General features: G+C 41.3%; 1 protein-coding gene across 1 annotated transcript; it reads right to left on the reverse strand.

Moving 5' to 3' along the window:
* Positions 1 to 430: 430 nt before the first annotated feature.
* On the reverse strand, positions 431 to 20,469 carry AMER3 (APC membrane recruitment protein 3). Its single transcript, XM_036746605.1, has 2 exons — positions 20,458 to 20,469; positions 431 to 3,394 (listed from the first exon to the last, which is right to left on the reverse strand). The coding sequence occupies exon 2, from the start codon at positions 3,371 to 3,373 to the stop codon at positions 431 to 433; it is 2,943 nt and encodes a 980-aa protein (XP_036602500.1). The 5' UTR covers positions 3,374 to 3,394; positions 20,458 to 20,469.
* Positions 20,470 to 25,487: the final 5,018 nt, after the last annotated feature.

Below are 25,487 nucleotides of genomic sequence, written 5' to 3' on the forward strand. Positions count from 1 at the left end.
AGTGGCCCCATATATTCCCCACCCTCAAATGGGCAAGTTGTTTGACCTCTATTTGCCTCATCTGTAAAATGAGAATGATCATAACACCTACCTCAGAGGGTTGCTGTAAGGATCAAAGAAGATGATATTTGTAAAGCACTTAGCACTGTGCCTAGCATGTAATAAGTACTTTTTAAAGTACTTGTTGCCTTCCCAACTCATTGCAAAATCTCTTCACAGGAGAAGGAACATTCAATCATGCATTTAAAAGTTCCTAGAAAACTCCCCAACTGTTGTGCTTATTCCAAGGCAATGGCCAGAACAGGCACGTCTTCTGCCTAGCCCTGCCTTCAAAGACAATGGACGATAGTAACCACTGGTTCCTATATTATTTTTGGATTGTTTGCTTAACTTAGTTACCAAAACTCACCTCCTTTCACTAGAGAGGCTCTTATAGGTTGGTCTCAGCCACAGCTGGGCTTGCAGCCATCACCTCAGCACGACCCGGGAGAGCCCCTACATGGGCCAGAAGGTTGTGATGACATTCCAGGGGGCTCCCAGAGGTAGGACCATGTATTTTTATGTCTGAACATGGGCACAAGCTTTGTGGGGAGCTGCTACCTGCACAAGAGGCCTGAGGGAAGGCTTCTGGCCTTACTGAGCCAGTGGAAGAAAAGAGAGGTATGAATTTTGGTTGGTCCTCCTGTGTGGCCTCAGCGGGGTCTCCAGGGCTGAGCTGGAGGTGAAGGTCCTGGATGTAGGAAAGGGCTTGACCATTCAGCTGAGCATATTCAAAGTTGACCTTATTTGATGAGACTTGGCTCATGTGGTTTAAGAAACTTGCCTGGCTTTTCTGATTATGCCAGGGACTTAGTCCCTGGCTTGGGCTTGTGGGTATTTCTTGAAACTTCCCAGTTGGAGAGAGAAGGGGATATCCAGAGCTGGCAGGGTTACAGTTGCATTCATTTGGTAGCAAGACACAGTGGCTCCCCACCTTCTGTCTCTTGTACAGAGCATTTCCCTCTTCCTTCCTGAGGCACCACTCAGCTAGGGGTTTGTTTTCATAGCTTATCTTCAGGGATGCCACCTGTGTCATGCAGCTTTCCAGGACTGGCATTATGTCAGGTTCACCCCTCTTAAGGCCGGGGCTGACCTGGCCTTGGAAGCATCTTAGGCTCAATGGTGGACTTGGCTTTTCATTGGCACTGGGGCAGGAAGAGGGACTTGGGGCTTTGTGTTCATCCAAAGCATCTGCCAGAGAGACATCTCTTGCCTCTATTGGCTGAGAGGAAGCCTCTGGTGAAGACTGACCTTTTCCTTTCTCTGTGGACACCTGTGAGGGGTGATGGGGAAGCTCTTTCAATGGATCTCCAGTGGCTGGAGGGGCCTCGCCTAGAGTCCTGCTCTCATTGGAACCCAGATCCTTCTCAGGCAAGTACATCTGCCACCCACCAGGAGCTGGATGAGGCATAGTAGCCATCCAGGACCTGCCCACATCTGAGGCACATCTATACCCCTCCCCTGGGGTTGCAGGAGAACTGTCTTCCCTTTGAGGGACTTCTCTAAGTTTTTCTACTGTCCCATGGTTAGAATGTCTCCTGTTGGTCATTTGCTCTGGGCAAAACAGTGGTTCTGGGTTGTCATTTTCCTTCTCAATTGAGTCCTTATTCCCAGATCCCATAGTAACAGTTGCTTCTCCTGCTTCTTGGCCTAATGGGAGGCCCAAACAGGCAGGGGGGTTCCCACCTTCCTTTATTGGTGATGGCAGGGTCTGGGCCCGATCTGAGGGGGAAACAAGTTCTGGATTCCTGCGGAGCCAATTAATAATGCCCATGGTGAGGGAGAGCTCTGTGTCACATAGCTTCAAGAGGCACTCCTTCCCCTTCCAAGTGCTGTGGAGGAAGCTCTGGCTGATGATGTCCAGGGCTGGCTGGGGAGCCAGGTTCTCCTCAGCCCCTACATGGAAGCTGTAAATGGACAGGGGAATTTCTACCGCCTGCTCAGAAAGGCTCTCTGACACACACAGGTCATCGTCCAGGATGGGGCTGATCTTGGCCTCACTGGGATCATAGAAGAGCTCATAAAGGGCATCACCACTATAGCTATCCCGAGGGAACCGGCCACTGGGTGCCCCTGGACTTTGGGCCTCCTTTCCATCATCCTCTAGGCCTGGGGAAAAAGAATCATAATAGCCTTCATCACTGGTGGAGGTGGATTCCTGATGCTCACTCTTTGGAGTTCCAGTGTCTATGGAGCTATCTTTGGAGCTGTCAGGGTCACCACCAGGAGACAGTGGAAGATCAGCCAGCATGGCTGGCTCATATTTGGGCCTTCCAGCATCACTACCCTTGGAGTCCTCTAGCTTTCGGTCAAACAATGCACTTTGGTGTCGCCTCACTGACCAGTTGATGTTGTCCCAGAACTTGGCAAAGTCAGTAGCCTCATTCTGAGCTGGTGAGGCCAGCTGTTCTACCCCACCCTGGAAAGAGCCCATGGCAGATGTGTTCTCTCTGGCTCTTGGCCTCCGGGTCAAAATTTCCTGGCTGCCCTCCAGCTCCAATGAGACTGATACTTCATCAGCAAAAATCTCCCCACAGCCAGTAAGAGAATCAAAGCTTTTAAGAGAAGCCACATCTTCACACAAGGCCCCACAGTAGTCATAGGAGGAATCTGATTGTATCTCACTGTCAGATAAATCCTGAGCCAAACTATCGGCAGCCAATGTCTCCCCGGGTTTGAAGAAGGACTTGCCTAGCCTTCCAGGTATTTCCCCCTCACCTCCTGGAGATGGAAGGTTTTTGCCTTTCCCCATAAGCATAGCCAGACTCTCTGACTTGTTCTTCTTAATGTGGAATATATCCCGGAACCCCTTCTTGGATCTCTTCAGAGAAATCCTCTTCCTGGGGATGCTCTTGGCCACAGCTGGCACAAAGGGCATTTGGGGCACAAAGTGACGGTAATCAATCATTTGCTGACCACTGCAACTGGATGGGCTAGGGGTGCCTGCTGGTGCTCTCCTACCCTGGGTTCCTAGATGACTTCCCAGACCAGAAAAGCTAATACTGTTGACCAGCCTCCCTACAGGCTTGTCTGCTCCCATCACACAGTCATGAGTCTTGCTCTTCCGCACCAGTTTGTAGGAAGACCCACAAGAAGCCCCAAGGTCTTCATCAGGTATCAAACGGGTCACCTTGTTGGAGAACCTGTAGTGTTTATGGGAGGCCAAACTTGCTTTCTGACTCTCCTCTTCCAAGGGCCTTCCATCAGTTCCTGCTATTCTTGGCCTGAATGCCCCAGCTTCCTTACTCCGGAAGGCAGCCTCTGCCACTAATGGTTTCTCATTAGAAATCTGTAAACTGGATTTGATGAAGGTCTTTCCCCTTCTGAGCTCCATGCTTCCCCTTTACAATTGCTTCTGTGGAAAAAAATTACAAGAGAGGGTAAGATGGGTTTGATAGTTGTTTTAAAACAAAACATCATAGTCACAAACTTATAGAATCTTAGAGCTGGAAGGGACCTTGAAGATCATCTAAGTCAAGGGTGGGGAACCTATGGCCTCTAGGCCACATGTGGTCTTCAAGGTCCTTGGGTGCAGCCTTTTGACTAAGTCCAAGTTTTACAGAACAAATCCTTTCATTAAGGAGATTTGTTCTGTGAAGTTTGGATTCAGTCAAAGGGCTGCACTTGAGGACCTAGAGGGCCACATGTGACCTTGAGGCCAAAGGTTCCCCACCCCTGATCTAAGCCAAAATCCTTAATATTACAGATGAGGAAACTGAGGCTCAGACATGTTAAATGAGTTACCTGTGGCCACACTGGGAAGAGCTAGTACTAGAATTCAGATCTACTGATTCCTAAACCACTGTTTTGTTTCCTTCTCAATTTAAATCATCGTTTTAATTCAATCCAAGAAGTATTCATTAAATACCTATTAAATACCACCATGCTAAGTACCACCAGAGATACAAGAAAAAGAGATGACATAGTTCCTATTCTCAAGGAGCGTAATTGGAGAGAAATGAAACAGCCCATGGAACAGCATGAGACAGCATTTAATAAAAAGCTAAGTGGTGTGGTTCAGACCCCAAGTGCATTAAAAGCTAAGAGAGTTGATTTGGTGAGGGAAGACTCCATGGAGAAGCTGCAACTTGACATAGGCCTTGAAAAATATGTTGAATTTTGACAGGTACAGGGGATAACAACAGTTTTTATACCATTGAGAAGGTAATGTAGCTAAACCACATGGATTAAGAGAAGTGGGTTTTGCCAAAAATCTGGGGAAAACATGAGTACTTCTGTGTCTAAGGTCTGCAAGTAACTACAGGGTGTCCCTAAAGTCTGGACACATAGGCAATATAGAGTTATTGCATCAAGTTCATATGAATCTTGCAAAGCATATCAACCTTTGCATCACAAATGATGGAAATCACAATGAAGATGTTATTTGTTAATATTCCAATTAAATAAAATGCTGTTGAAAATATGCATTTTTGCCTGTATGTCCAGACTTTAGGAACACCCTGTAGTATATTTAACCTGCAGAAGATGCTGGTGTTTGTAGCCAAGTGCCAAAGGGGTTTCTATACCAAGGAGTCAGCCATAGAGGGCTAAAGGAGAAATTTGAGAGAGGATGGCAGTGATGAATTGAGTAAAATTTCATACAAAAGATTCAAGTGGAATGGAAACTAAGGGAGACAGGTCACAGGGCAGACAAGGTGACTGTGCAAAGATGCCAGGGTCAATATCAAGAGTTCCAAGACTGGTAAAGTATGAGGCAGAAGCAGAACCCAAATCAAGACAGCAGGTACCCAGATATTCAAGTGCCACCAATAGAGCTCTGTTGTCAAGTGCAATCCTTTGAAAAACTGCCACTCACAACTCTACCCTATAGAGAGCAGGATTATTTTGCAGGAAGGTCTCCTCCAACTCCAAACTGGAGAATAATAGGACATACTCTGGAAAAATGGGGACAGGTTCCTTGAGGTTGTCTTTGTGTTCCTTGTGCTCATCACTGTACCTTACACTTGGTGGGTACTTAATAAATACTTATTAGACTGCATGTTTCAACTCTACATGATAGGATTGGGTGTATTGGGTGAGTTTCCTGAAATTCTATGGAATAGCAAAAGCTAGAGGATTGTAAGTAGCTGAATGTTCACCAGGATGATGAGATACATTCCCAAGGGTCTAGTTTCCCCACAGCAGAAGGATCTAGAGAGCTGAGAGTAGTGGGTTTTCCCTGGTCCTTAATAGGATAAGAGTACAGTACTAGAGATACAAATTTTGAGTGCTTTCTGCACAAAAGTCTGCTGGACACTAAATGATGTGGCTTTGTGCCATAGGTACTTATTAAACCATGGGCTAAGGTGTTGAAGTCTAACACTGATGAAATAATATGTTTCTGAGGTAACACGAAAGTACACAAGAAAGACTGTCAAATGTCTTATTCAAATTAAAATATGCCATGGTGATAGCATTCCACTGATCTACCAGTATAGCAACTCTATGATACCAAAAAAAATGTGTTTGGAATATCTTGCTCTTAGTAAACTAGTGCTGGTTTCTAAGGATCAACACTTTCTTATGAGTACTCAGGTCACCTACTTGACTGGAATTTTTCAAGGGACCAATATCAAGACTAGTGATTTCTTATGTCTGTTGTCTATCTTTTTTCCCTAATTTAAAACCAGGCATTTACCCATCTGTAATGTCCTATCTCATTCTCCAGTACTTCAAAATTACTGGCAGAGATTCTGTAATCATGCCTACAAGTTTCTTTGGGGTTTTTTCAGTAGCTTGTATTGCGATTTGTCTAGGCCAGGAGAATTGAAGCTAGTGGGCACTTTCTTAATATCTCCTTGGGTCTATACTATTCAGCATATTTATCAATGATTCGCATTAAAGAATGAATATAAAATTCACAAATGACACAAAGCTGGGGTGAATGGCTAATATATTAGATGATGGATGATAAATAAAGATTCAAAATATCTCAATATGGGAGAATAATATACCAATATTGGCATGAAGATATACAACTGGAATAAATATAATACCCCCTATCCAGATTGAGAAAAAATTCATTCAATCACTTCAATTTGACAAACTTTTATTGAGCACCTATTATGCATAAAACATTGTTCTAGGCACAGGGGATAAAGAGACAAAAATGAGTCCCTTGAGGAACTTATATTTTACTGGAGGGATACAAATGCACACATGACAAAACACAGGCTATTTGTAGAAGGAAAGAACATTCATTAAGGCATTTATTGAATTTACTGTGTGTGAAAAACTATAATAGGGTTTGAAGAAAGAAAGATGAATATGGCACAGACACCGACCTCAAAGATTTTATAATCCAATGGTGGAACAATATGCCCTCTATATATCTACACAATGTATCTATTTGCACAGTGTCTTCTAATGAGAAATTTGAATCTGAAGAGATAAGTTCTACCTGGGCTGGCAATGCAGGGTATTAGTGAAGACATCACAGAGAAGGTGACACCAAGTTAGGTCTTGAAGAAGGAAGGAAGGGACCTAAACAGGAGATGATGGGGAAGGAGAAAGGAGGCATGGTGGACAACATGCACAAAGGTAAAAGGGAGGAAGAGAACAGAAAATAGATAGTAATTGAGTTTGGCTAGGACAAAGTGAATGGGTGAAGTATAAGGAAGGTCATTATATGGGAGAGGTAATGGGAAGTTACTGAGGTTTTGCAGTATAGAAGTGACATGATCAGAATGGAGCACTAATTGCATAGGTCAGTGGGTTGGAATGAGAAGCGCCTAATTTGACAGTATTTCATGTAAAAATACTGAGAAATTTAGTTAGCCACAATAATTTGAGAAAATTGCTTTTAAAAAGGGAGAAGGGACACAATAGGCTTCACTAAGAGAAGTACAGAGTAAAGATGCTGACAATCCAACTGTCCAGGTGAGACAAACCCTGAACTGCCTGATATTCAGTTATGATTGCCTTATTTTAAGGACATTTACTAAATAGATCACTCAGAGAGGAGGCTGATGAAGATGGTAATGGGTCTAGAAACTGTCATACAAGGACAATTGAAGGAACTAGGAATATTTAGCATGGATAAGAGTAAACTAAGAGGAAGCATGATAGCTTTCTTCTAACATAAAGGCCTATCACATGGGAAAGAGATTAAATGTATACTGTATAGCTATAGAGAAAAGAACTAGGACCAATAGATAGAAACCATGAGGAAATGGATTTGAGCGCAATAAAAGAACTTTCTAACAATCAGGGCTGTTCAACAATGGAATGGGTTGCCTTTTCAAATAACTCTCCATCAACAGAAGTATTGAAACAGAGGCTAATTAGCTACAGGCAAGGATGTTATAGAAGTAGTTTATTAATAATATGGGAAATTAAATCTACTAAGGCCTACCAAGGTCCCTTCTAACTATAAGTGTCTATGACTCTAAACCAAAAGGAAGTTGTGATCAATAATGTCAGATGCTGCTTAAAGTTCAAGAAGAATGGGGACTGACAAAATTACAGTAGAACAGATAATTAGGAGGCCATTGGTATAACAGGATTAGTGAGATACATATAAAACAGGCAAATTTTGGTCCTGTTTGGCACAAATATCTAGTGTGAAGAAGGACCCATAGGAAATATGATAGCTGTCTTTTAATATTTAAAGAATTGTCATGTGAATAAGGTATTAGATTTACTCTGTGTGGCTTCAAAGGGCAAAGCATATGACCAATGCATCAAGTAGAAAATAAAGAAAAGTGTGTTTCATCTCAATAAAAGAAATTTCTAATGGTTAGAGAGCTCTTAAAGGTAAAGTGACTTGCCTAAGCTAGGTAAGGACAGAGAGAGGTATGACAAGAAAACAGGTCCTCTTTATTTATGCCATTTCACTCCTGCCACACTGAATTGCAGGCCACAAAAACAAATTTTCCAACTCATTTGCAAAATTGGGCTACCCTGGGATGTCCTCACCATGTACTCATAGAAGGGAGAGTTTCCTATTATTGTCTGGGCGTACTTGGGCAATATTTACCATTAGGGAGTGGAGCAAGGGAGTCACCTAGAGAAAAGGCAGGATATATAGACTTTCCTTCCTTATTAGACATCGAGATTTTCTTTAGATGAACACTGTAGTATTTAACGAGGAGGAGATCCCTGCTGCAAAATGGAAGGCATTGCCCCGTTTTCCAAATAATCAATCTATGCATTCAGCAACTAATATGTTCCAGTCACAAGTGCCCAGCAGTGGACAAAGCTATGCTATGGGAAGTACAAGAAAAGGATAAGAAACAGTCCTTGCCCCTTCCCCAATTGGTAAATGATTAAAGAATATCAATAGATAAGTTCTCTAGGGAAAAATATCAAGCTATTGATAGGTGTATGAAAAAGTGCTCCAAATCAGTAATAACTAAAGTAATTCAGAGGCTCCACCTGATCAGGTTGGCAAAGTTGACAAAGAAGGAAAATGGCAACTACTGAGAGAACAGGCCCATTGTCGACTGATCCAGCCATTCTAGAAAACACAATTTAGAACTATGTCCCAGAAGTTGTTAAACTGTGTATACCATTTGACATAGCAACACTACTGCCTCGACTATACCTCCAGCATGTTCAAAGGAAAAGAACCAACTGCACAAAAATATTTATAGCAGTCCTTTTGTGGTGATGGCAAAGTACTAGAAACCAAATGGGTACCTAACGATTGGGGAATTGCTGGACAAATTATGGTATATGAAAAATAAAGTAATTCTATAGTGCTATAAAAATCATGAAAGGAATCGTTTTGGAGAGACCTGTAAAGACTTGTATGAACTTATTGTGCATGAAATGAACAGAATTAGAACAATGTATACAATAACAATGTAAAGACAAACACCTGTGAAAGACTAAGACTAAAGAACTCTAGGCAGTGCAATAACTAACCACAGTTCTAGAGGAGACTCACGATGAAGTATGATACCTACCTCCTGACAGAGATTATTGACTCAAGGTACATATTGAAAAATATTTTTGATGTGGTCAATGTCAGAATTTGTTTTACTTAACTGTGCATATCTGTTACGAGGGTCTTGTTTTGTTTTGTTTTGTTTTCGTTTTTTCCAGTGCAGGAGGAGGAGGGAGGGAGAGGAAATATATTTTTGATTATTGAAAAAAATATTCTATTTTTTAAATGGTCCCAGCCCTCATGGCCTCAGTCTAGTTAGAAAGAAAAGACTGACACTTTGGAAACAACTTGACAACAAACCTTGAATGATGAGTGGTACGGAACAGGCAGTAAGTGCTGTTGAAGATCAAAGAATGGATAAGTCAGAGGCCATTAGAGTAGTCAGGGAAGGCTTCATGGCCTTGCTGTTGTTCGTCCTTCATTCTCAAAAAGTACCAAGAACTGGGTCTTTAAAGATGTATAGGATTTGAATAGTCCAAAAGAATGAGAAGCCATCACTGACAGGCGGAAGAGCACAAATAAAGGTTTAGCACCGGTAATAACCACTGACAGGTGCCAAGAACAATGAATTGTTAGTGGGCAGCATCAACATGCCTGATTATCAAAAAGAATTGCTTTCCCTCCAGAACTGATTTCTACTAAGGACAAGTCAGATATGGTTTCCTGCCTCCTAGATTTCAGTGAAAGTTGGGAAAGGATCCAGCAAAGGACCAGCTTCTCAGACTGGGAATCATCAGGTACAGTATCATTAGAGAGGGAGCAGGCCCTAAGATTTAGACCAATAAAGCTGGACTGATTGCATCATCCTCTGCCAGAACCAGCCATGGTCATAAGTAGGATGCTCCCTATGTGGTATTTAAAGAGCACCACATTCTCCTGACCCAAAATAGCTTTCCTGCCCGCCTGAAGTTGATACCTGAAATCCCACCATTAAAGAGCCTTTCCTTGGGGTTGGCAGTGACGTATGTCTAAAGATAAATATCGCCCAGGAGGTGGTGACTGTGACCTTTTTCTTAGTCATTAATACCTCAGTATAAGTTAATTTAGCCAGTACTTTCTAGCAGAAAAGGCAGCTAAAAGGATCCAACCTCTTAGCATTTATTACAGGGTATTCCTAAAGTCTGGACACATAGGCAAAAAGGCATATTTTCAAGAAACGAAATGAATGAAATTTTCAACATTTTATTTAACTGGAATATTAACAAATAACATCTTCAATATGGTTTCCATCATTTGTGTTGCAAAGGTTGATGTGTTTTGCAAGATTCACGAGAACTCAACGCAATAACTCTACATTGTCATCAATTTTAGCACATTTATTCTTTATGTGTTCAATAAAGTGTGTTGCATCTGTGATTTTCATTAAGTTCACCTTCTCCTTTAGCCTACCCTTGAAAAAGAAGTCAAGGGGGCTAAGGTCTGTTAATATTCCAATTAAATAAAATGTTGTTGTAAATTTCATTCATTTCATTTCTTGAAAATATGCCTTTTTGCCTATGTGTCCAGACTTCAGGGACACCCTGTAGTTGCATGACCATGGACTAATGTGAGCTTTAGCTACATTAAGAGGGCCATAGCCAATGTGAACAGGAGGAAATCATCCCACTATATTCTACTTGGGGTGTATGAGTTGTTGAAGAAAGACTAGCACTCCTGGTGTGAGAGTTTACCAAGCCCTTTCAGGGCTGCTCATCCACCTTTGGTGTCCACCTGTCACCCAGCTCTCAACTGTGGTCCCAAGAAGCTGCAGCATGCACAGTGGCCACACCCTGGTGAAACCATCATGGCAGACAGACTAAACCAGATTGAGGGTAACTGACAGGCCTTAAACCTTTCCATGTGTTAGGAAGATGTCTACCCTAAGCCTATGAGGACTTCCCCCCAGGTGACGCATGAGAACAATTTATTCCAAAGGCCATGAAGAAGGCTGAAGCAGGTGCTGTGAAGTGCTTAGAGCTTGGTCAGACATCAAAGACGCCAAAGTCATCCACTATCCCAGGCCATCACCTGATTTCTGGCTTGCCACTGGACTTCAATGACTCTGGAAGAGAGAGTGAGACTAACAACTTTGTGCAAGTCTGCCTCACTTAAACTCAATTCACACACAAGTCAAGATATCACCCCATGATGTCATTGGGCCCCTTCTAAAACAAAGGACAAACAATGACAACACTTTGGCAAACTTCATCCAGAGTACTGTGTTCAGTTCAGTCCAGTATCATGATTTAAGGACATCAGTAAGCTGGAAAATGTTGACAGTGGGCAACCAGCATTGCAAAAGGCTTTGAGTTCAGTGATGTGTGGGGGTAGGTTGAAGGAACTGTGCATATTTAACTTAGAGAATACTCAAGGGGGATATATCAGCTATCTTCATGTGGGAAAAGGGCTGTGCTATAGAGGGAAGACTAGATTTGTTTTGTTTTGTCCCAGAAGGAAAAATCAGGAGTGATGGGTAGAAGTCACAAAAAGGTGAATTTAGTCTTGATGTCAGGAAAAATTAGAGCTGTCTAAAAGTAGAGTTGGAGCCTGGAAAAGTAGGAGGTTTCCCTTCCTCTCAGGTCTTTGATCATAAGCTGGATAATTATTTGTAGGGTGTGTTGGAGTACAGATTCATTTCATGTATGGGTTGGACTAGAAAGTGTTTGAGGTACCTTCAAATTCTCAAATTCGGCAATTCTTTGTCTACGAACTGTGTCCCAACCCCTCAGGGCCTTGCTAAGTGATTGGTGTGCCAATCTCTGATAAATAAATATATGGTAAAATGCTGGTAGTTTTTCATTTGTTTGGTAATGTTTTATTTTTCCCCCAATTACGTGTTAAGACAATTTTTAACTTTTTAAAAAAGTTTTGAGTTCCAAATTCTATCCCTTCTTCCCTCCACTCCCCCATCCCTAAGACAGTAAGTAATCCAATATGGGTTATACATGTGCAATCATATAAAACATTTCTATGCTAGTCATTTTGTACAAGAAGACTCAAACAAAAAAAAAGGAAGGAAGGAAGGAAGGGAGGGAGGGAGGGAGGGAGGAAGGAAGCAAGGAAGGAAGGAAAGAAGAAAAGAAGAGAAAAACAATAAGCTTCAGTTCTTTCTCTGGAGGCACATAGCATGTTTCATCATGAGTCCTTTGGGATTGTCTTGGATCATTATATTGCTGAGAATAGCTGTCACTCACATTACAATATTTCTGTTACTGTATACAACATTCTCACGGTTCTACTTGCTTCGCTTTGCATCAGTTCATTTAAGTCTTACTAGGTTTTTCTGAAATAATACTACTTTTTCAATTAATTAATTACTGTCATTTCTTATAGCACAATAATATTCCATCACAATCATATACCACAGATTGTTCAGCCATTCCCCAATTGATTTCCAATTCTTAGCCACCACAGAAAGAGCTGCTATAAATATTTTTGTACATATAGGTCCTTTCTTTTATTTCTCTTTGGGATACAAACCTAGCAGTGGTATTGCTGGATCAAAGGGCATGCACAGTCTTATAGTCCTTTAGACATAGTTCCAAGTTGCTCTCTAGAATGGTTGGATCAGTCCACAATTCCACCAACAGTATATTAGAGTGCTGTTAATTTTTTAAGAGTTATATCTTCCAGATTATACTCACCTTGGAAAAAAAGAATGTGTGGTTGCAAGCAAGTCACTCAACTACTCAATGTTCCAGGCAAATCTCTAAGACTCTAAATCAAAGGCAAAATGCTCATCTGTATTGATTGTTTCCTCACTAGGAATACCCCATATTTACAGACCTGGTTAAAACAAAAAGAAAGAGGGAGAGGGGATGGAATTGGCAGGGGTGGGGAAGGGAGAGGAAGGAATCTGGCAGTAAGTTGTGCCTGAAACCAAAGGGACAAGAGAGGAATTCCTGGCACTGAGCCAGGCTATCAGGAGAGTTGGGAGCAAGGAGGTCTTTTGGCAACATCCCTCATATTGTACGACTGCCTTATTTGCCTAGTTGTATGGCAGCCCTTTGGGCAATGATTATGAAGCTATCCTCAGAAAGAATTTTCAATCATTTCCATTGGCCAGCAGCCCTCTTCCCCACAACCCCATACCGTGAGACAGGAACTGGGCAGGTGTTCGGGCAAGGGCAAACCCTGTTCTCAGGCAGGTGTCACCTGCCAATCTGGAAGTTCTCCAAGAATCATCCACTCAGATGTCTCCAAGGCCCATGAGAAATTATCTTCCATTCAAATCAGCTCACCATAGGAACCACATTCTCTGGAATTTTTCAAATACCAAGTCTGAATTCAGTCAGCTCCCAGGGGAAAGCCAACAACATTTAAGTTAAAATCAAAGGGCTTGGAGGTATAAGGAATGCAAGGGACCACATGGAGCAATCTGGCATAGCCTCTTCTTTGAGGACTGGCATGAGCACATGCCTTCCCTTTCCCCACCCTTACAAATAGCAGTACGCCTAGAGAACTTGGCTTGGAAAACTAAAAGAGAAAAAAACACAACCATAAAAAACCCAGGGTAGGGGCAGCTAGGTGGCGCAGTGAGTAGAGGACCGGCCCTGGAGTCAGGAGGACCTGAGTCCAAATCCAGCATCAGACACTTGACATATGCACTAGCTATGTGACCTTGGGCAAGTCACTTAACCCCAATTGCCCTGCCAAAAAAAAGGCAAAAAAAAAAAAACCCGGGGGAGAAGTACCAAATCTGAGCAAAAAGATTCCATCAGCTCCCTAAACCCTGTGGCATGGTTTGAAACTCTTTTGCAAATTTGTTTTCTGTCCAACAATGCCAATCTGCTCTCCCTCCTGTAATATCACAAATAATCACCTCCCTCCTTCTTTTCCTTCCTGAGGACTGTATTTGCACTTTAGTGCATCCATTGAGCAAGGAAGATCTCCCAGCACCTTGTTATCAACTGCTCAGAAAAGGAAATTATCAGGTGCTATCATTGCATCATGAGCTTCCCTGATCATGAGCAGAACTACGGAGGAATAAGATGAAAACAGAGCAAGGTGGTCAGGCCTCTGTCTCATTGTGCCAAAAATTAGAAGGCACCTACAGAATTAATTAGCATAGAAATAACTGAGCTTCACAAGGATAATTACTTAAAAATAGAAGCTACCAAGAAGAGTTTCTGGCAGTGGATGGCAAGCCAATGGTGGAGGAAGGAAGACCTGAATTCAAATCCCACCTCTGACACACACTGGCTATGCCGGCACAGACTCAGTGCCTCAGACAACTCTTAGGTTATAAATTTTGAAAAGTTGCCAGTCTGCATTGGTAAAAGGACTTCCCTCTCTGAGTTTCCTAAACCAGTGAAATCATTCATCTGGGGCCTCTCCTCCCTTAAAAAAATAAGCTAACAGATGGCATTCCCTCCGATTAGTAGCCACACTTCAGACGAGCTCTTCTCTGGCCTGCCCCACTCTGCTCTTGCCTTGATAGCAGCATTGGTCTTGAGGCATCCTGCAGTCTTTGCAATTTCCCATTCAACTGAACTGAGGGCATGTTTGTGCCACTGGGCCAGCACATAAAATTGCTAGTTTACAGCTCTGCTCATGAAACTTAAGGATAATCCCATTGCCTCTCAGGTCAAGGCTAAAGTCTTCAGCCTGGCATTCAGGGCCATGTACAACTTAGCCCTATCCTACTTAATACATTTATCTTTCATTACTCAAACCCTCTACTCTAACCTGAACTGCTTACTTAGTGTTCCCCATACTCCATTGATTTATTCAGACTTCTAAGCACTTGTTTGTCTTATTCCCAAGAAATCCCAGGATGTCAGAGCTGTAAACTAGCAATCATCTATTCCCATCCTCAGTTTGCATATGACAAAGCTGAGGTCCAGAGAAGGGGAATAATTTGCCAAAGTCATTCAGTTTGTAAGGATCAAAAGTGTTCTTTCTATAATGTTATGTTTCCATCTGGAGTGACCCACCCCCTCCTTCTCTGCTATCCAAATTTTAATCATCCTTTAGAGACCAGCTCCTCCATGAACCTTTCCCAATGGGCTCCCACTGACTTTTCCTGAACTGCACACAGAGGTGTGCTGGTAAATGTTTAACAATCATCTGGGGGTGTGAAAGAGAATGTATGCAGGACACTTTTAAATTTAATCTGCACTATTTACATTTTCTCTATCACTTTCTTAAGTCTATACAGTCAATAAAACAATAAATCAAGACTTGATTTGTAGCATTTGCCATTTCCAAGGTATAAATGCTGACACCAAAAATTTAACAATGAGCTCTCTCAAGTCAGTACAACTTAGTTCCAGCAGACCCTATCTGTACATATTAGAACCTGATGATATTCTGCTAATAATTGTGCCTTAATTGTGTTAGTCTTGGTTTCCCAGATATACAGATATTCTCCTTTGTTTCCCCACCATCGTACCTGGTACACATGGTCAAAAATGACTAATTGACTAGAACTACATTAGACTGCCTAAAGAAGCAAACTAGGCAGATGGAAACATTTCAGGTGAGCTAAAGAAAAATATCTACAGGTTCGTAGCTGAGGGTATTTTTAGCAGGTGGTATTTTCTTAGGTAATAGATACAACAACAACAGCTAGCTTTTCAAAGCACTTCATAAATATTTCATTTTATTTATTTATAATGTACAAATAAAAATATAACATATAAAAATATAAATATTTATGAATATTTCATTTTATCCTTACAACAACCCTAGGTGGTGCTATTACTCATTCCCACTTTACAGATAAGGATACTGAGGCAGGTTAAGTGATTTACCCAAGGTCACACAGCTAGTAAGTGCTTGAGACTGGATTTAAACTCAGGTCTTCCTGACTCCAGGCCCATTGTTCTATACACTGTGTCACCTAGCTTCCTATGCAGCCTACAAAGATGATGGCACCAAGAGCTGTGACCCCCTGATGTCAATACAATGGGTCACAAAGCAAAAATTTCAGCCACATTGACAAGTGTTTGCTGGATTTTCTATGTTTGCCTAAACAACACCAAATAACCAATCCAAGTCATTTTCTTACCAACTGAATTGTCCATTGATTTGTTGTCATGTAAACACCAAACACAGACATCACAGAACTACAGAGAACAGAGTCATTAATGTCAGGGATGATGGACAAAGGTGATTCAGCCAGAGATTTTAAATTCTCTAACAAGGTCTAGTAGAGGACTAGAGCCTTCCACTGTCTCTTTACAAGATAACATTTATCCAGAGAGCAGAAAAAGTGCTGAATTTGGAGTTAGAGAGACCTAGGTTAGAATTCCACCTAACTTTGGACAAGATTCTCCATGTGAAGTAGCTAGGTGGCACAGTAGATAAAGCACTGGGCCTGGAACCAGAAGACCTGAGTTCAAATCCAGCCTCAGATACTTACTAGCTGTGTGATCCTGGACAAGTCACTAAACCCTGTCTGCCTCAGTTTTCTCAACTATAAAATGAGAACAAGAATAGTACCCACCTCACAGGATTGTGAGGATCAAATAAGTTAATATTTGTAAAGCATTTAGCACCTCGTCTGGCATTTATATAGCACCTGTCTGGCACAAAGTAGGTGCTATATAAATGTTTATTTCCTTTCTCTCCCCTTCCTACTTCTCTGTACCTAAATTTCCTCATCTGTACAATGGATATATGGAGATAATAAGAGAAAACTTATTCACTTCTCCCTGACCTCCTCTTCCAGATATAAGTAGGTGAGCATTGGTAGGCAGGAGAGCTTGGCACTAAGGAGGTCTCTCCCACTGAACACTGTCACTATGAACAATTTATTTGGCTTCAGTTTACACATATGTAAAAGGAGCAGAATGATACTTATGGTTACTGTCCACTTCACATGGATGTAAGGAGGATTCATTTTTTTGTGGTAAATTACTTAGACCATTAGAAAGATGATGTAGAAAAAAAAAGCACCAGGCTGAGAGTTACTGAAATATTCAAATGGATTTTTGATCTCATCAATTTGAAGTTCTCCCCAATGTTGCAGATAGTAACCCATCCATGCCCTCCCATCTTTTGGGACTTTATCAATGTCCTCCCAAGTGTACAACACAGGGGAGTTCACCCAATATGTTAAAGGCCTTTCTTACTTTCTCCTGACATCATAAAGGTACCAGTGAGGTATTACAGCTGTTTACCTGTCATCCCTCACTCTCACCACATAACCAACCCATCTTCTTTTTCTATCATACAATCCCTTGATGACATCCTTTCTTCTCATTCTTATTTGGAGATCTTCTTTGTTAACATACTGCACAGCTTTAAACCATTCTTCTCCTTCCCATTTCCCTCTGTGTGATGCTCATCTTCAGTTCTTCAAAGGCCTATTCCTGGTCTCACTGACATACAGCAACATTAGCAAAATGTTTGTATTGAAGAGGACTTTTGTTGCTATGAGAAACTTGGAGTCAGTAAAAATGCTTTGCAGCTTCCCAAAAGCAATCCAGTCTGCTCTTCTCCTTTTCAAGCCTGACCCAAATACTTATACTGTGTTGTACTATACTGTCTGTCACAAACACACATAATGAATGAGTGAAAAAAGCATTTATTAAGCACTTAAGTGCCAAACACTAGGGAATCCTAAGCAAAAGGGATTCAGATAGAAACATCATTATAATCCCAGATCTTAAGGAAGTTCACACTATAATTGGAAAAGACAACACATTTTTTTAAAAAAAAGTGAAGCTACAGGGCAAATGGAAAGACCCAGGGATCTTTAAGTTACATCAGCAGGTCAGATGACAGTACCAGGGGTCTGTAGGATGTTGGACAAACTCTATAAGGTGTCCATTCAAATGCATGTTGAAATGTGGGCAGTAGATAGATAGTATTCATCCATTTCGTCTGTCTAATGTGCATAGACAGGCCAAATTCCTTTGAGTGATGGCAGATCTCTTCCAGGAGACTCTTCAGTGTCCTGAGGCTTGATGTAATAAACACAATATCATTGGAACACAGAAGTATCTAAGAAACTCACTTGAGAGTTATGAAACTTAAAGTCTAGTCCCAACTCTTGCTTTCTAGGTATATGATCTTCCATAAAGCACTTCACTTCTTGTCTATACAATTGAGTAGATAGCCACAAAGTCCTTTATACTCCAAAATCTATCATAGTCTGATTTCTAAGGTCCTTTGAAGTCCAAAGACAGTGTAATTCTATGATGTAATTGGAAATTAAGCTAAACTCTTGGTTGTCTGGCATTCTATCAACTGGTTAACTAGAATTCCAAATTAATCAGGCATTCCCTGCCCATACCTCTAGCAGAATTATAACTGATGTTCAAGGTGCTGCCCCTGAAGCCCTGAACTGCTTTCAGAGATCTCATTTAAAGATTAGATTGTGTTTAGTTGAGTTTGAGTTCAATAGACTTTATTATACCACAATTATGTGAAAATTGGATCCATTAAGGATATATGCGGTAAATCTATTAATCAAACTCTTTGATTACCCAGAAACCCCTACTGCCCAGCTATACCAGATGACTAAGAATTCACAATATATGATGAAATCTCAAGGGAAAATGCAGAATTTATTCATGTTCTATGCCATCATCTCTCCTATGAATATCACATTGTTTCTATCTCTAAGCAGAGGCACCAAAATCCCTATATCTTTTAGTTACTGATATTAGTCCCTATGGCCCTCATAGACAAAGACACCCAAGAAACAGCCCTGCATGAAATAAGGAAGCTGATCTGCCCAGCCCTAAACCATACATCTATTTCTCTCTCCTCCGAATTCCTTTAGCACTTATTGTCTGTATCATACATGTTGACATTTATCATAACTGCTCTGGTTTTTTTGTTTTGATTTAGTTAACCATTCCATTTATGTAAACCTTGTTTCCCTGACAAGATTATGAATTTCTTCAGGGCAGAAACTGTCTTCTTCTGAATCCCTCCTAGTGCCTAGCACAGGGTTGAGCATTCAATGGACACTCTTTAAATCCTTCATGAGTTGAACTGAAGTATTATTTCAGGACAGTTTTGCCAGATATCAATGGTCCTGAGATTCCTATGTGAGATTTGGGATTGTGAAACTTTTAAAAGCACGGACACAATTTAGATTTATCATATCTTAATGATGTCTTTATGACACTAAAACACTGTGATGTGTCTTGTGTAGCTATACTATAAACTCTGTAAGACTAGGATATGTCTTGTTTATGTCTTTGTATCCTACCTCATCACTGACCACCAAGCACAGTGGTTTACATATTAAAATTTGCTAAATAAATGCATAGATTCCATTATTCTGTCAGGTTGTTTTGGGAGGGGTTTTTTGTCTACTTAGTTGCAAACTTCAGGTCAGTTTATTTATTCACTTCTACCATTTAAAGAGTTTTTGTTCTTCCTCTCCCACCACCACCACCACATCATGACCAAATCAACTAACTGAATGTTTTGGTTTCACATGGTCTTAACTCAAGTGGTATGAAAAACAAACCAAAAAAACCTCTCAGTGAATACCTTTCTAGAGTAAATCCACAAAATAACCAAGTTTTTCTATCGGTAATTCAATAAAAACTGTTTCAGACATATTGAACAAGGAAGGCTTTATCTTTTCAGTTCATGTTTTATGACAGATAATTATAATGAGTGACATTAAATGAGAAAAAAACTGAAGAAAATGGAAGAATTTGTTGAGACTACTTGTCAGAGAACAGCAAACACAGCCCACTGCCTTTTAAAGTGGGGCTACACTAAGAACAAAAGCTTTCAATTCACCCCAGCTTGTTCATAGGCTTCCAAAACACACCAGGTGAAGCTAAGGTCAGTTTTGAGGAGGGGTAGAAATATCAACATATCAAGAAAGCGTCTAAACCACCAACCTCCCTCTCCCATCCCCAAATCTTGGGAGGATGGCCAACCCTGCCTGCAGAATGATGAGATAGCGTTCCATTTCTTAAAGCAAGATGAGCAGAATGGAGACAAAGGACTCATTTGGGGAGTGTGGATCTGTTTTAAAAGGAAACCTCTATGTCACTGACTTTCCTCATAGAGGAATATGAAAGCCATAGGATATATTTCCTGAATTACTAACCTGTAGGATATGAGGAGAGTTTAGAGGACTAGGAAACAGCAGCATGGCCAAGGTTACCTTATTCAATTTCCTCAGACAGCTGTTTCTGATGATTTTCACACATACACACACACACACACAAACACAAACACAAACACACATTAGGTTGCTGCCTCCACTGACAAACTATTGTGGCTACACCGGACATACACCAAAGAAACAATGCTAACCGTTTTCCAAGTCTGTAACACATGCCCAGAGAAAGGGGTTTGAGAAATTGGGCCGGGGTTGGGGGGAACGGGGGAGGGGGCGGGGCGGGGAATAAGGATGTGGAACAAGTCGTTCCAAAGGGAATGGAGAGTGCCAGAAGGCACTGCACTGAAGATCCAAATGCTTCCTCTCTCTAGCTGTGGGCTGATTCTTAAACAAAACCCGTCCAGCTGTTCGGCAGGTATAATTGCCGCCTTCAGCACGCCTGCTAGTGTCAGTGCCTCGCCGGGCGTGGGGGTGGAAAGAAATGGAGAAGCTGGTTACTTACAGCTCTGGGGTAGCCGGGGCAATGGCAGGCAGGCAGCCAGGCAAAAGGACGCAGACAACGACGTTTCCCTCAGCGAGCCCTTCAGTTCAGCACAACGGCCAGCTCCTAGCCCCAGGTCCTCGCCTGAGTGATTCTCCATCCCCGCAGCCCCCAGAATTCCAGGCAGCTCTGCAGCCAACGAGGGGATGTAGAGGAAAGAAGGATTTATTGCCGAAAAAGAGCTCCATGAACAGGAAAACCTGTCCAGTGCCCGCCCTGTCTGGCCCACTTTTCCCTCCCAAGGGAAGAGCCAGCTTTAAAGCCTTTAAGTTCTCTCCCTAAAGAGAGCTCCTGCCTCTGACATCCAGCTAAACTGGGGCGGACACTGCTTCTGTGGACTATAGGCAACGAGTGGCGGATGAGGGCTAGGACCTGCAGCAGTCTCTTGTGGCAGGCAGGGAAGGGTTAAGCACAGGGGCTCTTCTCGCTGGTTTTGCTGTCAGAGGAGCCTCTACATCCAATCAGATGGAGGAGTAGGGTAGAGGTGGGGGTGGGTATTGGGGAGGGGGGAGGATGAGAGGGAAAAGGGGGAATGCTGCCTTTCCATGGAAGAAGTAAATAATTCTGCACTAACAGTAATAAACAAAGTGATGCGGTCTTTTGCCAGAGATAAATGACCATTCAGTGGAATTCCTTTACAGCAAACCAAAGAGATCCAACTCACCGTTTGGTAGTCATTCAGGGAAATAAAATGAGTACTCTATTTGTCCATCTCTCTTTATGCAGCACTGCTGTGGTTTAGAGTCTCTTTGGTCCCAAGTTCTTGTGGTGATTTTTAGATTCAAATAGAGCTGTGTCAACTACAGCTGCTCTCCTCCTGTCTCTCTTCCTCCTCCTCTTCTTTTGCTACCTCTTTCCCCCTCCTTCTTCCAGCAGCTTGTCAATCTCCAACCTCAGACCTAACGTTTCAGTTTGAAGAGGGAACTTGCTGTGGTAATGAATGATCTCTCCACTGTTTGACTGCCAAGAATCCCTTGAGAGGGGATCAAGACTACTCCTTCCAGTCAGATACGTGCACAAATCTTCTAAGGAGACTGGATGGTCAGAACAGGTTGCCTGCATGTGGGCAGCATGTTATTGCCAAAAAAAGAAAAAGAAAAATGTCTGTCCCTGATTCAGGCTCAGGAACTCAATCAGCAGACTCTTAAAAGAGCTGTTGGAACAATGACAACACTTATCTATTTATTCTCTTCCTAGGCTAGGAAATAGTGAGGAATAGAGGAATTGAAGAAGACCTCACTCTTTTGAAAAAAGGAACTGTTTTTCCCCACAGAAATTAAGTCATGCCAGGATTTTCCTTTCATTCCCTTTCCTGTCCTGAGGCGTGCTTGTGAACATAAATAAGGATATCCATTTAAGAAAAATCTTTACTGACCACCTACCAAGTGCCCAGCCTTTTATCAGGCAAAACTGGGAGGAGACAGAAGAAAAGTAACAAGTGAGCTCTGCCCTTGAGTATCTTAAAATCTAGCTGGGGAGTGATCATATAGTTGAGTAAGATATGTGCCCAAGGAAGAAATTGGAACAACCAGAGCAAGAGGCATTCAGAGAATGTAGTGATGTATATGGGTTGGAGTAAGTCCTAGTAGGCTTCATGGAGGACTTGGGAGCTGTTTGGTTTGATAGATTACATGAATAGGAGAGTGGATGGAGAGGCAGGGTGTGGCCCAATTATGTTAAACTATGAATTCCAGGTTGAAATGAGAAGGATTTTCTTGTTCTGTTCTCTAGACCACACTACCACTCTTGCAGCGAGAATTTAGTAAAATGTTAAAACTAAAAGGGACCTCAGAAATCATCTAATTCACACACACACACACACACAATTTTACAGATGAGGAAACTGTGACTCAGGGAGGGGAAGTGACTTGATCATGATTGAACAGAGTCACTGCCAGAGCTGAGACCAGACATCAGTCCTCCTAATGCCCAGACAAACATGTTCTCCACCAGTGTCTTTCAGTGAAGTTTTATCTAGCGCAGCCCAATTATTAGATACAAATGCCAGAACTATGAGGAAAGAATGACTAGCTGACTCATGCCTACCTCAGCGGAATTGTAAAGTTGGCTTTAATGTCTTTTCACTCTCGTTCCAACAAGCATTTATTAAATACCTACCACTCACCAGACAGTACTAATGAAAAGTATTTAGAAAAAGATTATCGTGAAAATGATTGTAGCTTATATACCAGCATCAATTGCTGAGAAGTTGTAGAGAAATTCAGTGGAGAATATAGCAGTTGATATTTTCCCCCAAGCTAGCAACAGCCACCTTTTCAAGAAAGTACTCTGTTCAGGAGATACTTTCTCCCTATCTACCTCCTTACCACCTCTTCTTCCCACCCCTACCCCAAATAAAATAAACAGTTCTGATGCTTCACAATCTCAGTACAAAGGTGGGGAAAAATGAGGATGAGGAAATATGTATATGAAGAGAGAGAGAAAGAGAGAGAGATGTATATACATACAAATATACATATATGTGTAATACACGGACACAAATGTTATGTGAAAGTATGATTTCGGAGAAAAATCAGAATGACCAAAGATTACACCGAAGCCTCATGCCTCTTAACATGACCACTTTCTAGAAGAAGAAGAAGAAGAAGAAGAAGAAGAAGAAGAAGAAGAAGAAGAAGAAGAAGAAGAAGAAGAAGAAGAAGAAGAAGAAGAATTGATAGTTACTAGACATGGCAGGCACTGAATAAAATCACATACATAAAAAAGAAATGAACTACTTTTTAACATGCAGGGGGGGAAACCGTATTAGTGTTGTTCGAGTTATCCCTAAGTTAGCTGTCTGTGTGCAATCTGAACTAAGATCATAATTCACCACAAAAAAAAGAAATAATAATGAAAACTATGTGGTGAACAATAAAATTATTTAACTCTTAATTAAACAAGTTATTGAAAATTTAAACCAAATGATATTAAAAGCAACTGTTGGGGCAGCTAGGTAGAGCACCAGCCCTGGAGTCAGGAGGACCTGAGTTCAAATTCAGCCTCAGACACATGACACATGTACTAACTGTGTGACAGTGGGCAAGTCACTTAACCCCAATTGCCCTGCCAAAAAAAACCCCAAATAAAAGTAACTGTTATAATTTCAACCAGAGCTTTAGCAAATATAAATTAATTTTCAAAATAAGGAGACCAAAAGAGTCCAGAAAACAACTTAGTCCTCTAACATAGGTGACCTTTATGGTCTCTTTTAGTTCTAGTCTATAATCTTGTGATCTTATGATATGACTTACCTGCCAAATGGAGAGATGACTGCCAAAGGCAACACTGAGTTAAAAAATAAACTCATGTGTAAAGTCTTACAAAGAAGAATAATAGATAATTATGAGCAGTATCATTTTTAAAGTAGGGAGAAGCAGTGATGGATCAAACAAGTTTAAACAAAGATTCATGAGATATCCAACTAAGCAAAGGCATCCCAGGGACATTCAAGAATGAAAACAGAAGGAAGACTGCAAAGAGAAGAAAAAAGAAAAAGACTTCCAAAAATTATTTCAATTGTTTTCTCCATCAAGGATAGTAGAAACACTACAGCTGATGGTTCTGATATCATTATCTCTGAGGTGCCTATAGAGGGGGAAGAAATGGCACTAAAGAGAACAAAGACAGAAAAATCAGCTAGATTGTTCCAAGTATATATAGAGGAGAACTGTGCTGGAGAAGATAAAGTCGTAAGGGAATTGAGAGACTAGTATACAAAGTATCTGAAGGAGGGAAAGATTATAAAAACCTAGAAAAAAATCTCAGACATTATTAATATTGAAAAAAGTGATGCTATACACAAATCAAGGGCATTTTCAATGAGAGATTAGGGAATAAGCAGGCTTTTACATATGACATTTGACAATGGACCACATCTTTACCATCTCACGATTGATGAACAAAACATAAGACGCCATATTTATTGTTTAAAAAAATGTTAATTCAGAAGAACTAAACACTAAACTAGTTCAGAAGAACTAAACATGGTAGGTTCTTTCCTACCTCTTAGATTCTTCTTGTACAGCCATACACGAAGATCATTCAGGATTCTTTGGAAGATAAAACAAACAAAACTCTTGTTCAATGACCCTCTGATAATAAACATGAGGTGAGACACAAAAGAGGAAGAGGCTGTTTACCAAAGGTATTCACCATTACGATGGAGGAGTTCCAGCACACAATCCATGCTGGAGGAAGGATTTCTTATAGATGGTTAGGTCTTCCAGATGCTCCTGTTTGCAAATGACATTGTACTGATTGCATCAAGCCTCAAGGCACCATGGAGCCTCCTAGAAGAGATATATAATCACTTAAAGTGTCCTTCCTATTCATACAGGAAAGACCAAATGGATGAAGAATGTCTATTGCCCAGAATTCAACATACAAGCCTATAGAGCTTATCCAATGTAAATCTGGGACAGACAGTACAGAGAGACAACGAGCTGGTTCCAGAGTTGAAAAGGAAGAGATCGGGATAGATTGCTTTGGGAAGTTGCAAAAATCTCTTACTTAGTTCAAGCTTTACTTGAAAGCAAAGGCTGGTCTTACAGTGTTAACATTTTACCAGTGTTACTATTTGGCAATAAGAGGTAGAATTAAAGATGAGCATCACACAGAGGGTGAGGGCAAAATTGATCCATGATGGGTGTGAAGAAACTGTTACATATAACAAATGAGGAACTCCAAAAAAAATGAGTAAGGAATAGTACCAACTACGTATAGTAGGAAGAAAACATGGGCTGATCATGGCAATGAGCAAGATGGAGGAATAACAGATAGATAGAATATTCCACGTTTTCCTTTTAATGTTAATAGAAAGCAAGGAGGGGCAGCCAGGTGGTGCAGTGATTAGAGCACTGGCCCTAGAGTCAGAAGGACCTGAGTTCAAACCCTGCCTCAGACACTTGACATATGTACTAGCTGTGTGACCTTGGCCAAGTCACTTAACCCCAATTGCCCTGCCAAAAAGCAGAGAGAGAGAGAGAGAG

This window comes from Trichosurus vulpecula, chromosome 2 (genome assembly GCF_011100635.1).
Source record: "Trichosurus vulpecula isolate mTriVul1 chromosome 2, mTriVul1.pri, whole genome shotgun sequence".
Taxonomy (NCBI): Eukaryota; Metazoa; Chordata; class Mammalia; order Diprotodontia; family Phalangeridae; genus Trichosurus; species Trichosurus vulpecula.